This window comes from Thunnus albacares, chromosome 9 (genome assembly GCF_914725855.1).
Source record: "Thunnus albacares chromosome 9, fThuAlb1.1, whole genome shotgun sequence".
Taxonomy (NCBI): domain Eukaryota; kingdom Metazoa; phylum Chordata; class Actinopteri; order Scombriformes; family Scombridae; genus Thunnus; species Thunnus albacares.
Genome location: NC_058114.1, coordinates 3,858,885 through 3,875,149, shown reverse-complemented (window position 1 = coordinate 3,875,149; position 16,265 = coordinate 3,858,885). Strand labels below are relative to the sequence as shown.

General features: G+C 38.2%; 1 protein-coding gene across 2 annotated transcripts; it reads right to left on the bottom strand.

Moving 5' to 3' along the window:
* Nucleotides 1-4,993: 4,993 nt before the first annotated feature.
* Nucleotides 4,994-15,150, bottom strand: gpx7 (glutathione peroxidase 7). 2 transcript variants are annotated; one of them, XM_044362625.1, is made up of 4 exons: nucleotides 14,931-15,038; nucleotides 14,550-14,787; nucleotides 6,478-6,739; nucleotides 4,994-5,491 (listed from the first exon to the last, which is right to left on the bottom strand). In XM_044362625.1, the coding sequence occupies exons 2-4, from the start codon at nucleotides 14,574-14,576 to the stop codon at nucleotides 5,328-5,330; spliced, it is 453 nt and encodes a 150-aa protein (XP_044218560.1). In that variant the 5' UTR covers nucleotides 14,577-14,787; nucleotides 14,931-15,038; the 3' UTR covers nucleotides 4,994-5,327. The 2 variants fall into 2 exon arrangements, with proteins under 2 accessions (XP_044218560.1, XP_044218559.1); XM_044362624.1 differs by lacking the exon at nucleotides 14,550-14,787 and having other exon boundaries at nucleotides 14,931-15,150.
* Between the last annotated feature and the right edge of the window lie 1,115 nt (nucleotides 15,151-16,265).

Sequence of the window (16,265 nt, the reverse complement as noted above, 5' to 3'; positions counted from 1 at the left end):
AATGTTCAAATGATCCAATATTTCACAAAAAATCAAAGATTAGGGAAAAAGTCCCAAAACGAAAACAGATTTGTGTACCAGAACTTTGTTTTTTTTCTTCTTTCCTCTCCCATTAATCATCTCACGATCTTTCAGATTTATCTGGTGACCCTTTGGAGGGGCCCGACCCCTAGGTTGGGAACCACTGGACTAAAATAGCTAACTGTATATAAAGTAGTTGAAACTAGCTCCACCTCCAGCAGCTACAACAGTAACATGCTGCTCTAACACTGATGCTTCAGTATTAATAATCTAATGATGTCATATATAATAATATATCAGTCAGAGGGACCAAACCACTACTTTTACTGCAATACTTTAACTACTACTTAACTTAACCAAAAACAAAAAGCTTAATTACCTCATAAAAATTCTTTAAATTACACTTACCCCTCTCCCTCAATGACAAATCCTGAATCTATGAATATGCAAATGTTTTTCATTTCAAAAGTTTTACTGCTGGACATAAGATGTCTCCTACTTCACTGTAAAATTAACTCTCAGTGTTTGTGCACCGGAGGCTTCAAATTTCGTCATCACACTCGTGCAAAGTGCATGATGTCATAAATCCTGCTCATAGGTACGTACCTTAAACTCAGATTTTCGGTGAACACAGGGAAACTTTCCTCTTTCAGCAAATGAATGTGGAAACAAACTCTGCACCTAAAATATTCAGCACAGAGAAGAGAACAACATCCAAGTGATGTAACAATAACCAAAACACATTTCTGAGTGGAGGAGGACATTAAAGGAATAGTCTTGGCCAAACAATGTGGTTATTTTCTTTTTCCCTTTTTTTTCCATTGGTTTGTCAGATAAAAATAAAACACAATTCATTTTTGGTATATTTGTGGTCAGATGGACTGGAAACATTTCTTAGCATTCAACAACTACACCCTCTCCATCCCACAAGAAAATACTTATTTTCTGTAAAATTATATTTAGGCTACCTATATTCTCTTAGTTCTCTGAAACAAATGAAAAAAAAGTGTATAAGGCTGATTAGTTTATGGAATTATTTTGGTTGCAGACGTATGATTTTATTCACAAATATAGTGAGTGTGCTGGTTACTCCAAAGGGTTATGAAAAGCTATGATTTAGAGGTGTAATCTCTTTTCTCTTTGTAAACCTCCATTACTGACTCCAAAGAGCCAATGTAAACTTGAATTTTACACAATGACGTAACAGACTTGAAGTCAGATTTTGTATTTTTCCATTTTCTGATGTTGATGTCTTGGTAAAAAAAAATATAATTTTCTTTTTGATTAAAGTATCCTGTTGTTGCAAAGGTTAACACGACTCATTAAACTTTAGGGAATTACATAAAATATCATTGCATCATATTCTATGTATAACCACTCAGTGCATTTGCACATTAACAATTTAAGTTTGAGAGGGATCACTGTGTTTTCTGCACCTTCTGTCAGTGTGTAGCCAAAAATATACTGACATATTTTGACATAGTCTTTTTCAGAAAATAATCTTGATACTTTATGAATTTGATCATTTTACTGGGTAATGCAAAACAAAATAAATCAGGCCACAGTTTTCAGTATGTGGGACATCGACTCAAACCAAAACTAAACTTCAGAACACAAGATGTAACCAAAAATATGCTTCATCTCAAGTCTGTATAATTATTCACTGGTTGGAAATGTGATGTAGCCTAAATATCCAAACAAATGAGACCCAGTTTGTGAGGAACAAGTCTGACAAAAAAAAATGCAGCGAGTTCAGGTTTCATTCTGGTTTTTTTTCTTTTTTTTGGCATCTATTCATCTGTTTTCCTCCAGAAAATAAAAAAGTAGGTCATGGTGTGTGTAGCCTTCATTTGCCTAATGAGCTGTGAGTGGAAAAGTTTCTGTTCCAGTTCCAATCTTTCTTTATCCAATATGCTTTCAACATAGACGCCTGAGGCAGAGAACAGAGAACACTTTAAGACCAGAAAATGGTATAAATGCCCTTCACTGGCTGTGATGAAATGGACTTTCACATCCTTTTACAGGATTTAAGTTACAGCAGCTTATTTTATTGCAAACATTTCTGCCAGAAAAGGGCTAATGAAAAGTTTGAAATGAAAATAATAAGAAATTCTCACTGTAAACCAAAATTATAAGATGCTAATTTTGAATTTTTACCAGAATTAAGAGGTATTGCGTCATACGTGTAAATACTAAGTCAGAATTTAATTTTGGACATAAAATTAAAGTCTGATGCTGGTGGAGGTGGATGCTGGGGTGGAGGTTGGTGCTTTTCAAATGCTGCATCAACATTCGCAACAAATAATCAATCAGACAGTTGCAGCTCATCCAAAATGCTGCTGCCACAATTCTCACTAACACCAAGAAAATGGAGTACATTACACCAGTCCTTAAATCACTGCACTGGCTTCCAAAATCATACTGTCAGTCTGTAAGGCACTAAACTGTCTTGGGCCCAAATACTAGGGATGTGCAGAGGGCCCAGTATTTGTATTTGTATATGTATTTGTTGAGGCAGCAAAATTATTTGTATTTGTATTCAAATAAAAGTGGAAAGAGTCTTAAAAATCCTGTTTTTGTTTTTATTACGCTTTTAATTTTAGAAAATCAAAGTGTTACAAGAAGTGTTCATGAAGTGCTCTCTTGGGAGCACTTCATTTGTGTCAGTAGTTCAGCTTTATCTCTGGGGAAGACCCCAACTCCAAGAGCGATGTCCAAATTGGGAAATGTGCGTCATGTAGCAGGTGGATGTGACTCCCCTCGTTGAGACCATAGACTGTATAAAAATATGGACTTAGTTACCGTGACGTCACCCGTTGGTTTCTGAAGAGCGGTTTTGAAGCTCAAACTGAGCCGCTCCGGCCATCGCCATCTTGGCAGTACATGACTCTGCCTAACTCCCAGCCAATCAAAAATGGGCAGAGATGCAGGCCGATTGGCTGAAACAAGCCACCTAGCGGCTGGCGGACCTGTCACTCAAAGCAGCCATGTCCTTCATTATGCAGAACTTTACGGCTTAATAACATTTTAACGGATGAGTTATAAAAAAATTCACCCCCCTGTACAGTTGTCATGAAAGGGGAAATTAGCTTTAGAGACCAAAACCGTTGTTTGTACCAGGCTGTAAACATGTTTATTTCTGCTGTAAAGTTGGGCATTTTAACATGGGGGTCTATGGGGATTGACTCGCTTTTGGAGCCTCAAGTGGCCATTCAAGGAACTGCAGTTTTTGGCACTTCTGCATTGGCTTCATTTTTCAGCCCCAGAGGTTGCCGCTTGTATTTAACATGTTTTTTTTTCTTCCTGAAAACAAATAATTTTTAAAATATTTGTATGAAACAAATATTCGTAAAAAAAGACCCCCACTATTTGTGCTTTGCCGAATAACGTATTTGTATACGGGCACACCCCTACCAAATACATTTCTGATCTGCTTGCACCTTATGAAGCACCTAGACCCCTCAGGTCGTCTGGGACAGGCTTACTCACTGCTCCCAGGATCAGAACTAAGTCAGGTGGAGCAGCCTTTAGTTTCTATGCTCCGCACCTGTGGAACAAGCTTCCTAAATACCTGAGATCTGCCAGAACTGTCAGTTCATTTAAATCAGGGCTGAAAACAGTACTGTTTACTGCAGCGTTCCAATAAATTAGATATGTACTATCTTGTTAATCTTTAACTACCTATCTGCTTGTTTCTGTTTTGGTGTTTTTATTGTTGTTTACATGCAATCTTAATGTCTTTGTGCTTTTAATGTCTTTTTAATGCAATCTTAATGTCTTCTTAATGTCATTAATTCTTAATGTCCTATTGTCTTATTTTCAGTGTATGTTTATATGCCCTTGTAAAGCACTCTGAATTGCATTGTGTCTGAATGGTGCTATATAAATTACATTACCTTACCTTGTGTGAGCAGTGTGATTGATTGATTGATTTGTTATCAGAAGATTATTTTGAGATTTGTCTTGTGTCCCAAACAACACAAACACTGCTATGATTAAAAGAGCGCGTCGGATATATGTTGCAGTGAGAGGAGTCCGCCATGAGAGCGTGGAGGAAACTCAAGCTCACAACCTCCTAAACTTCACACGCTGTATTTGACATTTGACTTGTGATGTGATCATCATTTCATTGACTATATTTACTCCCCCCGTTGCAGCTGGAGCTCTTCAATGTTTCACTTGCACAGATGGGCGGTGTTCAAACACAGTGCCAGTAACATGTTCCTCATCAGCGATAATATGTAGAGCAGCTTCTATTCAAGTTAGTCATTTATTCATACCAGCCACACCAGTATGATTCTCCATTGAATCATGCCGTATGTATTTATTATGTAAGTCCTGGCATTTGCATTATTCTTTTGCTCTGAGCCACACTGGTTTTATGACAGTGTTCTTGCAAACTGACAGACAGGTTGCAGGGTGTGGAAGGTTGTGACAACTAGACAAAAATGTTATTATATAGGTCTAAGGTGTGTATTATATTATTAAATTAACATAATGTGTGTATTATAATAACATAAATTATAAAAGAAAGAAAGAAATTCCAAAACCGAGGCACAAAGAATAATTTCATGGGAGAGTTGTTATTTCACAATAAACTCATGTTGATTTGAATCTACCATTATCACTGTATAAGCAATGTTAAGTAGCTATTCATCTTTGCAGGACTTTTCTATTGCAGATTTATGAGTGATGTGATTAAATAGCTTCCATTTATTATTATTTGTTATTCCATTTATTGAAACCTGAGTACAATCACATACACATATCAAGAACCAACCAGTGTCCAAGTAGCTACCTGATGATCCCAGTGCAACAAACTGCTGGATCTGCTCACTGTATATACTTTCAATGGCTGTAAGATATTATTATTTCTGTTATATACTTCCAACAATCATGTGTTTAAAACAACAGGATGCATTTACTTTTTAAGGAATAGTAAACTTATAGAAATAAAAAACTTAATAGCAACTTATTGTTCCCATCACAGTGAGTTTATTGATTTTTATTCAACAAATCAGAAAAAACACACATAATCCACACAACATAGGAAACAGGAGTTCTTTGGTATAAAAATGTAATTCACAAGATATAAAACTGGACATTAAGTTGGAAAACTTAGTGGTGTTTCATCAGTGCTTTCAGAAAGCAATTTTGCTTTCACTATGTGATTTAAATTTAATGGTTTATCCTTACCAAGTCAGATTGTACTGGCAACATAAATGTGTCGAGTTGATCCCTTTGCTTCATGTACCAATGTGTTTAAATTTCGTACAGCAGAACACTGTGTAGCGAAGGGTGATGGGTTAAAGCTCTTCTTTCTTCTTTAAGATTATCTGCCGCACCATTTCAGCTATTTTAGGTCGGATTTCTTTCACAGAAACTTTTGGTCCCCATGCGTCCACCACTTTGCCGTTTACGTCAATAAGATACTTCCAGAAATTCCAGTCAGGCTCCTTTCCAGCGGATTCTGCAAAGGATTAGAGAAGAAAATCAAATGAAAAGTCCTCCTATTTTAAAACCATTCTCTCAAACAACAGTGTATAACAGTGTTTTCCATTCTTATGTTTTTTTTAATTTATTCTTTTTTTCCTTCTTCCCTTCCCCGCCCTCTTCTTTTTTGTGTTAGATGTGAATTAATTGTGACACTGACTTTGCCACCTTCTGCTTGTTGCTGTGTGTATGACAGAGCTAAGCAGCCTACAACTTTCATGAGTCATTTTCCTTTTTTATGAATTGTATGTGTAATCTTGGAAGCTATGAAGGATGGTTTAACCGAGCTCATACTCCCTCTACAATGTTCTTATTCATGTTTTAATTTTCCTTTTTCCATTACAAATTTTCAGTTCAGAGTTTTCCATTAGGTTCAACTGTTTTAATTGGAAACCTGGGCTCATATTTATCAAGCATGACAATGAAGGAAATTCCTCCTAACAGGCCAAATATTCTCAGTGATGCACTTGTGTGGGTTGCTGAGAACACAAGCTGTCACAATAGAAACCGTCCTCATAACATTACACTTTATTGCAACAGGGAACATGCAGCAGCGCAAAGCAGCGATGATTCTGTCAGAACCAATATCAGTATTCATAAATCAAACTTTGATTGCACTTTGCACATCATAAAGATAAAGTGCATGAGGAGGGTCCTCAGTGACAGTGGACTAAAACTGGAACACAATCATGTTACCATGACTGGAGGTCAGCAGCATAATGAAGGATTGAGATACTTTCGTAAGATCACATTGTTACGGTGCATTTCCCAAGACAGTGTGACATTACAACAATTTCACACTCATGTAAGGTAACTATGGGTGTAGTTGAAATACTTAATGGAGAATTAGAGAATAGAAGAGAAGATGTCATGTTCTTCAAAGAGGGTTTGCAACATGTGCCTCTTCATTATGTGCAGTATTTCCTCGATATGCTTTGAACAGTGGCGCAGCTGCTGACTCACCAACAAGGTACTTGTAGACATTGTTGGCTCCGGTTCCAACCACAGCAATTTTACTGAAGAGAGGGAAGGAGACTCCATAGACTCTGCGCACAAAGCTGTCAATCTCCTTGTCGCTGCCGGGCTCCTGCTGCCCAAACTGGTTGCACGGGAAGGCCAGCACGTTGAAGTGATACGGGCCAAAGTCCCGATGGAGCTGCTGCAGGTCTTTGTAGTGCTCCTCAGTGAAGCCACATTCACTGGCTACATTCACCACCAGGGACACCTAAAGCCACAGAAACACGCTATAAAACACTGAAGTAACAGAAATCATGACAGTCACAAAACAACAATCAGCTGCAATCCCTGGATGAGTGAAAACAGAACATGCTCTGTGCACATTGGCTGTTAGTTTTGTTAGCTTGTGTTCTCAGATATATAAAAGGAAAGACAACTAACAAACCATTATTTTCATAATCTATTGATCTATCAATTTTTTAGTCTATAAAACCTCAAAAAGAAGTGAAGAACAGCCATCACAGCCTACCAAAGTCCAAAATGATGTCCTGAATCTGTTTATCTGACAAACAGTCCAAAACAAAAAAATATTTCATTTGCAAAACAAGCAAATGTTTGGCATGTTCGCTTGACTGATGACTGAAACGATGAATCGATTGTTTAAATAGGTGCTGATTTTCTTCAATTTTCTTTCCATCAGCTAATCAGTTAGTTGACTAACTGATGCAGCTCTAGAATTTCTTCTTCTTTCAGCTGTTCCTGTTACGGGTCACCACAGCAGATCATCTGATTCCATCTCTTCCTGTCCTCTGCATCTTCCTCTGTGTGGCCAGCCGCCTGCATGTCTTCCCTCATCATATCCATAAACCTCCTCTTTGGTCTTCCTTTTTTCTTCTTGCCTGGCAACTCCATCTTCAGCAACCTTCTCCCAATATAACCAGCATCTCTCCTCTGAACATAGCCAAACCACCTCATTCTCTCTTGCTTTGTCTCCAAACTGTCCAACCTGAGCTGTCTCTCTGATATACTCATTCCTAATCCTGTCTATCCTCGTCACTCCCAACGAAAATCCTAGCATCTTCAACCTCCAGCTCTGCCTCCTGTCTTTTCAGCTGGTCTCACTATCCTCTTGTAAACCTTCCCTTTCACTCTTGCTGGTACCGTTCTGTTGCAGGTCACTGCTCCACCGCCCTCCCCGTTCCTTTGAACAGTTGACCCCAAGTAACTCATCCACCTTTGCCACCTCTACCCCTTGCATCCTCACCATTCTGCTGTCCTCTTCAGGCTCTCCTCAACCTGCTCCTTACTCTAACTACAGATCACGATGTCATCCGTGAACATCATAGTCCATGGAGACTCCTGCCTGATCTCGTCCGTCGACCTGTCCATCATCAAACCAGAAAGGGCTCAGAGCCGATCCTTGATGTAATCCCACCTCCGCCTTGAACGCATCCGTCACTTCAACTGCACACTTCACCGCTGTCACACTGCCCTCATAAATATCCTGCACCACTCTTACATACTTCTCTGCCACTCCCGATTTCCTCATACATTACCACACCTCCTCTTTCTCTAGATCCATAAAGACACAATGCAACTCCTTCAGACCTTCTCTATACTTCTCCATCAATATTCTCAATGTAAACATCTCAACTCTAGTGCTCTTTCCTGGCATGAAACCATACTGCTGCTCACTAATCACCACCTGTGGCTGATCAACTTCACCTCTGTAGTTACTACAGCTCTGCACATCACCTTTATTCTTGAAAATCGGTACCAGTACACTTCTTCTCCACTTCAGACATCCTCTCGCTTTCCAAGATTATGTTACACAATCTAGGTAAGAACTCCACTGTCATCTCTCCTAAACATCTCAATGCCTCTTCGGGTATGTCATCTGGACCAACCGCCTTTCCACTCTTCATCCTCTTCATAGCTGCCCTCCCTTCCTACCTTTCTAATCCACCGCACTTCCTTATTAGCTATCCCCACATCATCCAACCTTCTCTTTCTCTCATTTTCTTCATTCATCAGCCCCTCAAATTATTCCTTTCAACTTCTCAACACCCTCTTTTCATTAATCAGCATATTTCCATCTCTATCCTTCATCACCATAACCTGCTGCACATCCTTCCCAGTTCAGTCCCTCTGTCTAGCCAATCGTTACAAGTCCTTTTCGCCACCTCTCTCTACACCTTACGCTGCATCTCCTTGTACTCCTGTCTACTTTCTTCATCTCTCTGGCTATCCCACTTCTTCTTCACTAATCTCTTCCTCCGTATACTTTCCTGTATGTCCTCATCCTCATCATCCTACTTCCGGCATCCGGCACGCCTTCACTTCCACCCAGCACCTGTCTTAACTCCTCCCTGAACTCCACACAACAGTCTTCCTTCTTCAGTTTCCACCATTTGATTCTTGGCTCTGCCTTCATGCTCTTCCTCTTCTTGGTCTTCAAAGTCATCCTAAAGACCACCATCCGATGCTGCCTAGCTACACTCTCCCCTGCCACCACCTTGCAGTCTCCAATCTCTTTCAGACTGCACCTCCTGCATAAGACATAGTCCACCTGTGTGCACCTTCCTCCACTCTTTTACATCACCCTGTGCTCCTCCCTCTTCTTGAAATATGTATTCACCACAGCCATTGCCGTCCTTTTCGCAAAATCCACCACCATCTGTCATTCCACATTGCTCTCCTTGACACCATACCTGCCCATCACTTCTGTTCCCCTCACCAACATTGCAGTCCTCCAATCACCACTCTCTCCTGCTTGTGCAAACGTTCCACCACTTCATCCAACTCACTCCAGAATTCTTCTCTTCCATCTCACACCCAACTTGCGCTGACAACATTCATCATCGCACCTTCGATTTCCAGCGTCATATTCATCACTCTGTCCGACACTCTCTTCACCTCCAGCACACTCTTGACATATTCTTCCTTCAGGATTACCCTTAACCCATTTCTCCTCGCATCCACACCACGGTATAACAGGTTGAACCCACCTCTGATGCTCCTGGACTTACCTCCCTTCCACCTGGTCTCTTGCACACACAGTATATCTACCTCCCTTCTTTCCATTATATCAGCCAACTCTCTCCTTTCCTTCCTATCCTTCCCCCTCTTCCACTGCTTCCTGACATGCCTTCCCCATCTCCTTCTCTTTCGTCCAACAGAAGCATAGTTTACATTGGCACCCTGCTGGTCAACAGTACCGGTGGCGGCTGTTGGTAACCCAGGCCTCGACTGATCTGGCATGGAAATCTGATTTATGATCTGCATATTTGATTTGGCATAGGTTTTAAGCCAGATGCCCTTCCTGACACAACCCTCCCCATTTATCTGGGCTTGGGACTGGCACTTAGAACACACTGGCTTGTGTATCTCCAGTGGCTGGGTCGATGCAGCCCTAGAATATGTTTTCTATTTTGATAACAGGGCCAGTCTTGGCTTTTATGGACCCTTGACTTTAACCTCTACATCTTAACCACCTAATAATTTCTCCACCATTAAAAAAACATTGATATATTAACAAGTACACAATTGATGGAGCTTCAAAACTAAGTGTTTTTTAATTGTTTTTCTATGATAATTGACTTGTTTCCGATTTACTAACTTACACGTGTCAGAAAAGAGTCTCTCTGATTGCATGTTTCAAGGCCATTTCACCTCTGGGTGTGGTTGGTATTAGAGGCACCTGTAACCACATGCTGCAGTGATGTCAGAGTGTACTGATTCACGTTGGCGTATGCTTGTACATCTCTTCAGCAATGTGAGAAGTTAAACTGCTGGAGATTAGCCAAAAAAAAAAGGTTTTCCACCGCTGTTTTAATTGCTCTTTAATCGATTAAAAATTAAGGGCCCTATTTTCCAAAAATAGGGTGCAGGCACAGATCCAAGTCTTAATTCCTGATGCATGACGTTTATGGGTGTGACCATATTTTTGCAATTTTCCCGACAATCAGCATCGGTGCGCTCTGGTGCAACGTGGAGGAGAGACTGACTACATTATTAATGGGAGGAATGCATTATGCACAGGTGGAGTCGGGGCAGGATTCAGTAATGACCAATCACATGAGCTCCTCCCACTTCCTTTAAATGCAGCAAAAGGTGCAATGGGGGAGAAAGGCTGAATTAGAAGGAGAAATGAGTTCACCTCTGTGAAGCCCCTGAAGTTCCAAAATATACATTCAGGACACCCCAAATATTAATATACATCAATCCAAATACACTGACAATGGTAGAATGAAAATAAAGCTGATGTGTCGGCTGTTCGTGAAGTAAGCAGGACTGTGTTTAAACCTGCTTTACAATGTTTTCACGAATGTTTTATTTCTTCACGGCATATAGGATGTTGATGTATGACTACTCTGTTTAGGAAGTGGGACAGGACCTCCGGTTGTCAGAGGGTATTTTACACACTGATTATATGGATTATATGGATGCACATCCATGCGCAGAACTGACTACTGCATAGTATTTTACTTAACTGTGTGTAACTGTGAGACTTAACTTTGAGGCATAGGTGAAAACTCACTGTAATGATCCTTGTGACATAACAGACACAATATTTTGATTCTCTAAACTGAATGTGAACTTCTAATGTCTGGACAGATCTGATGGAGCTCAGGACGCATCCTGAGGACAGCTGGGTTATTTCAAATTATTTTATTGTCAAACTTGGAATCTGAAGCTGTAGCTGAAGCTAAAGCTGTTTAATAAACATGTAAAAGATCCGACATTCTGCAAGTTGTTGGAAACTCACTCGTCTAACAGAAGGTATTTCTGAACTTTATCTTCCTTAAAAATTAAACTGTGTTTTGATTCCCATGTCAATCTGCAGCAGATGAAAAAATGTGCGGCAAACTTTAAGGGGCAAAGCTTAGCATAAATGAAAGGTGTTTTGTGATTTTGGAGACATCTGTGTGTGTGTGTTTTTCCCTGCGTCTGCATCTGCGATAAGAAGTGTTCTGAGCAGGTTTTCTTGCAAATGCAATTCTGTGCCAAAATGAGCACCAAAATTGCATTGGACCGCCTAATCTGCATAAACACAGCCTCAGCTGTGCCTCTCCTCCCATGTTGATGCAAGTGCACTCCTTTGGTGCCCAGAAATGACCAAACAGGCACAGACACACAAAAAGTAGACTTGTGCCTCAGGAAAGTTGCATAAAAACTGTGTTTGGACCAGCGTTGGCCTTGTGCCTGCGGTTAAAATTGGGCCCTTAGTATTTTAAAATGTGAAAAAAGTGAAAAAATACCAAAGTTCATACAGTCCAAATGTCTTGTTTTGTTTGACTGCCAGTTTAAAACCCAAAAATAACAGAAAAAAGCTGCAAATCTTCACATCATAGGAGCTGAAATCAGAGAATAATTAGTTTGAAAAATGACTTTAACTACATTAATCAACTATCAATACTTATGTTAATAGTTTTTCTGCTCTTTGACTTAGTGATTAGATCACCTATAACATCTTAATTGTGATACAGACAAAAATGTTCAGACATACTTCTTTTGAAAATCAAAGGATGCATGTGTGATAAGATCACTGCTTTTGTTGTTTACCTGTTTAGGTGTTAGTGAAGAGGCCACAGATGAACCTGTTCATGTACACATGCAAAGAAACAGTTGAGTATGCTAGTGCAGGTTAATACATGGTACAGCTTCATGCTGCAGTAAAAGCCAATAAGGAAAAATTAGTGCAAAGGACAGGAAAGCAGCTCAGACTACAGACTGATGATGATCCCATCATCTAGTGCTGACATCTAGTGTCACGATGAAGCAAGTGTGATGTATCTATAAATCCTAAATAAATACAGAACCACAACAGTTCACTAGAAATAAAATCTTTTGAATACTGTAAGGTAATTGTGAGAATTTGGAAGCACCTGTGGAAGAGGCCTTAACCAGAGACTGTGTGGGGAGGGGGGGGTATATATATATATATATATATATATATATACTGAAGCTCTGTTTAAGAAGACTAGTTAAATTTTGGACTTGAGTGAAAGCTAATAGCAAAAATTCAGTAGAAGCTGTCATTATTTTCCCATTAAAAGGGAGTTTTTGCCTTATTTGGATCAAGTGTCTACAGATAGAGGATATTGTACTGTTGTAAAGCCCCCTGAGGCAAATTTGTGATTCGAAATATTGGGCTATACAAAATAAACTTGACTAGAAGCTGTCATTTGTATATATCCATCTTGCTTTCTGCTGTTGTGGAATACTGCACATCAACAGATTTTGAGGTAACTTGATCTAATTTTTCCTCTTTTTTTCTAAAGGATCTGTGTGTTTTTGCCATGAGATGTCCCTTCATCACAAAGAGTTTGGTCACAACAGTTTGTTTAGAAACTAACAACAGCGATCACGTTTTCAGTCTCTGAAGAGTAGTTCTTTGTAAGGCAGACACCACTGCTGTTGTGCTACGTATCACAACCTCTTGACTTTTTATTGACGTTCTTTGACAAATTTACAATGTAGTACAAAGTCAAGAGCTTGTGATATGTGGCATCAGTGGCGTCTGCCTTACACAGAACTCTGGAGACTGAAAACGTGATCACTTTTATTAGACTTTGGAGCTGTTTCTAAACAAACTATTGTACCTTAAATCTATGTGGTGAAGGAACATGTCAGCCATTGCAGCAGTGTGGCTCAATGACATGTTTTTAATAGCTTTTGGACAACAACGGAGGTCCATGGCACAGAGAAATAAGATATATCAGACTTTGGATACACACACAATACTTGTAGTAGGATGAGTTCATTGCTGGTTTGGCTCAAAACATGAGATTTTTTTAACAATATGAAAAATATAGAACATTGCAGGCTGTATCCTTTAAGTCCTGAACCCTTTAAAGCTAAACCTCATTAAAGTAACTTTGCCTTTTTAAGGTGTAATTTTACTCAGTGTAAAAGACAAGTCAGTAAAAACAACTGCTCTTAATGATATAGTATTCATTATTTGAATTATAACATCTTTTTTTTATTTGCTTAAGTGCTTTATTTGATACTCACATTGCCCTCAAAACTGTGCTGGTTTATGTATGATGATACTGTACATACTGAAAGAGATTGTTCACCAGGGAGGCATCTTCCCTTAAATACTGTAGAAACACACTTGTACACAAAACCATGCAGGCGACTGTGTGTTCAGATAAAATAAATAAAATCCACAGTTGTGCCAAGTAATGAACTGGATACACGTAGATAACCGGTTTCTCCAGATTATAATGTTGATGATTTGACATGAGTCTGGATTTTTTTTTGTTTTTTCAAAGCTGGCTTAAAATTCATCTGGAACTGTTGTCAGAACAACAAATGAATCTCAAACCTGCAAACGTGCAGCTTATTGACAGTTAGCCGCATCATGACTAACACGTTTTAAGGTGAACCCCAAACCTTAACTCATTTTCAGATAGAAATGTCTTGCTTTCTAATATTTATAATGAAATATGTTGATATAATTGTGATTTTGGATGAGAACACGCAGGTTATTGACAAATAACTATGAATTATTGGTGTAATTATCACCATAACTTATTTATTATGAAGAGTTACCTGTTCTTATACATGATGATGTATAGAATATACGACAAAAAGAAAGTTTGTACACTAAAAAGGAATCAGTCTAAATTAAGTTTAGGATACTATGAACAAAAATACATTTAAAATCAACTACAAGGTCCAGCCATTTCAAGGACCAGTGGAGCCAGAACATATGACATGTAATTTGACATTGGAAACATTAAAACTTATGAAACGATTAATTGCAGAACTCACTGTACTGAAAAGCTGCTTCATGAGCGTTTTAACCAAGGTTTCACCTTCATAGCAGACTTATGACTATATTGCATAACATTTCTATAATGTATACGCCAATGGTTTTATGTTCTTTTTATATTTTGCATTATCTCTCTATATTTGTCCTTGAAATCCCTGTTTTTATTGTAGCTTCTGTGTATATTCTTTTAATTTTTCTTTTATTTCTCTGTGTTCGCTCTCTCTATCTCATTTCTCTATGTTGGAATATGTCTGAAACTGCACCTATATTTGTTTTAGAAATAAAGTTTACTTACTTGCATGTCCAATGGGAACAACCTCATCAGTTATGCACCAACATCACTGGCAGTCTGATCACATTAAGTGGTAATAGAGATCAGGACCAGATCAGGACTCTGGTGAGCCGTTTGAATGAAAATGAAAACTCTCCTGCAGAAGCTCCTGCAGGCCTGTTGCCACGTAGGCTACATGATGGGACATCCAGAGCAGCCTGCAGTTAACTTATCCGCCTCAGTAGTGCTGTGTTAGTCACATCTACAGACAAAATGTTTACGGGCAGATGTAAACACAAACATTTTGCATGCAGCAATCATTCATGCAGCCGGCTGACATACAGAGTCTGTAACAGCACCGGTATAAACTGCATTATTCAGCTGTTCAACACACAAAAAACTTACCGATCCCCGGTATTTCTCTAGAGACACTAACTTCCCTCTGCTGTTCACAACTTTAAAAGTATAAAAATCCTTCTGTTTGCTCTCGGTGAGGCTGAATAAAGCCAGCAACACGGTGAGCGCCCCGGGAAGCATCTTCAACAGTCAAACTGCCAACACATCAGCGGTGAGATCCCACAGGATCCAGTTGATTTCCGTCAGGGATGCAGGATTTCCGTCAGATAGTCAAGTTACAAAGAAGAACGACACTTCCTGCGCAGGCCGCTGTTCACAACGTAAAAGCCTCTAGAGAGCTAAGATCTTTAAGATCTTTTTTGATTTCGGTAAGATTACTTGATTAAATAAAAAGGTTATATATATAAATATTCAGTACTGTGCAAAAGTTTTAGGCACTAAAAGTAATGCTATAAATTATTATTTATAAATTAACTTGATACAAAGTTGAGTAAACAGAAGAAACCTAAAGTAAATGTAGTTGTATAGCAATCATTTGTAGAATTTGTAAATTTGCAGCACAGTTAGCAGCAGAGAATGTCATCTTTAATAATATCGGCCTGATAGTGCGTTGTGAATTTTGCTGTGATGTCAGTGGGTCAATAAATTGTGGCTAAAGTTATCTCACAGAAATTTACTGTATTATTTTACAGTTTTTTCTTTTTTTTTCTACATTAAGTGTAAATGCCATAAAAACACAGTAAATTATTTTTTATTAAAAATATTCACCATAAAATAAATGCTGTTATCTGTAAATTAATATAATGGAATATTATAGTTTTTTTTTAAATAGGATTATTTTTACAATTACTTATTTTTTTACAATTACTTTTTATCTTATATATTTATATTTTTATACTTTTTTTAACTTATTTTTTTTTACAATTACTTGTACAATTACTTAATGGTCTTGAATGTTAAATTATATTGAATTCTATGTAAAAATACAAATAATACACATCCTATTTCTGAATGTAAAATTAAGGCAACTTTCTGTTTTTTTTTTTTACAGCAAATCTTTCAATTAAAAAAAAGTAAAAAAAAAAAAAAAAAGTAAAAAGAAAGTCTGGCAGCAAAAGTTACTAAACACTTACCATCAAATAACGGTAAAAAAACATTTAGTTATTCTACAAAGAATTTTATTTACTGTAGACAGTATCTGCATTTTTACACTCCAACTGTTGTAAAATAAAAACAAAAAAAATTATATTATATTGCTAGAATGTTAAATAAATGTATAGATGTGCACAAAAAAAGAAAAATAGAAATACCTTAAAATTACCTTAGTTATTAGTTAACTTGACATAAGGAAACAACACAAAAATCACATTCAGATTACTTTCA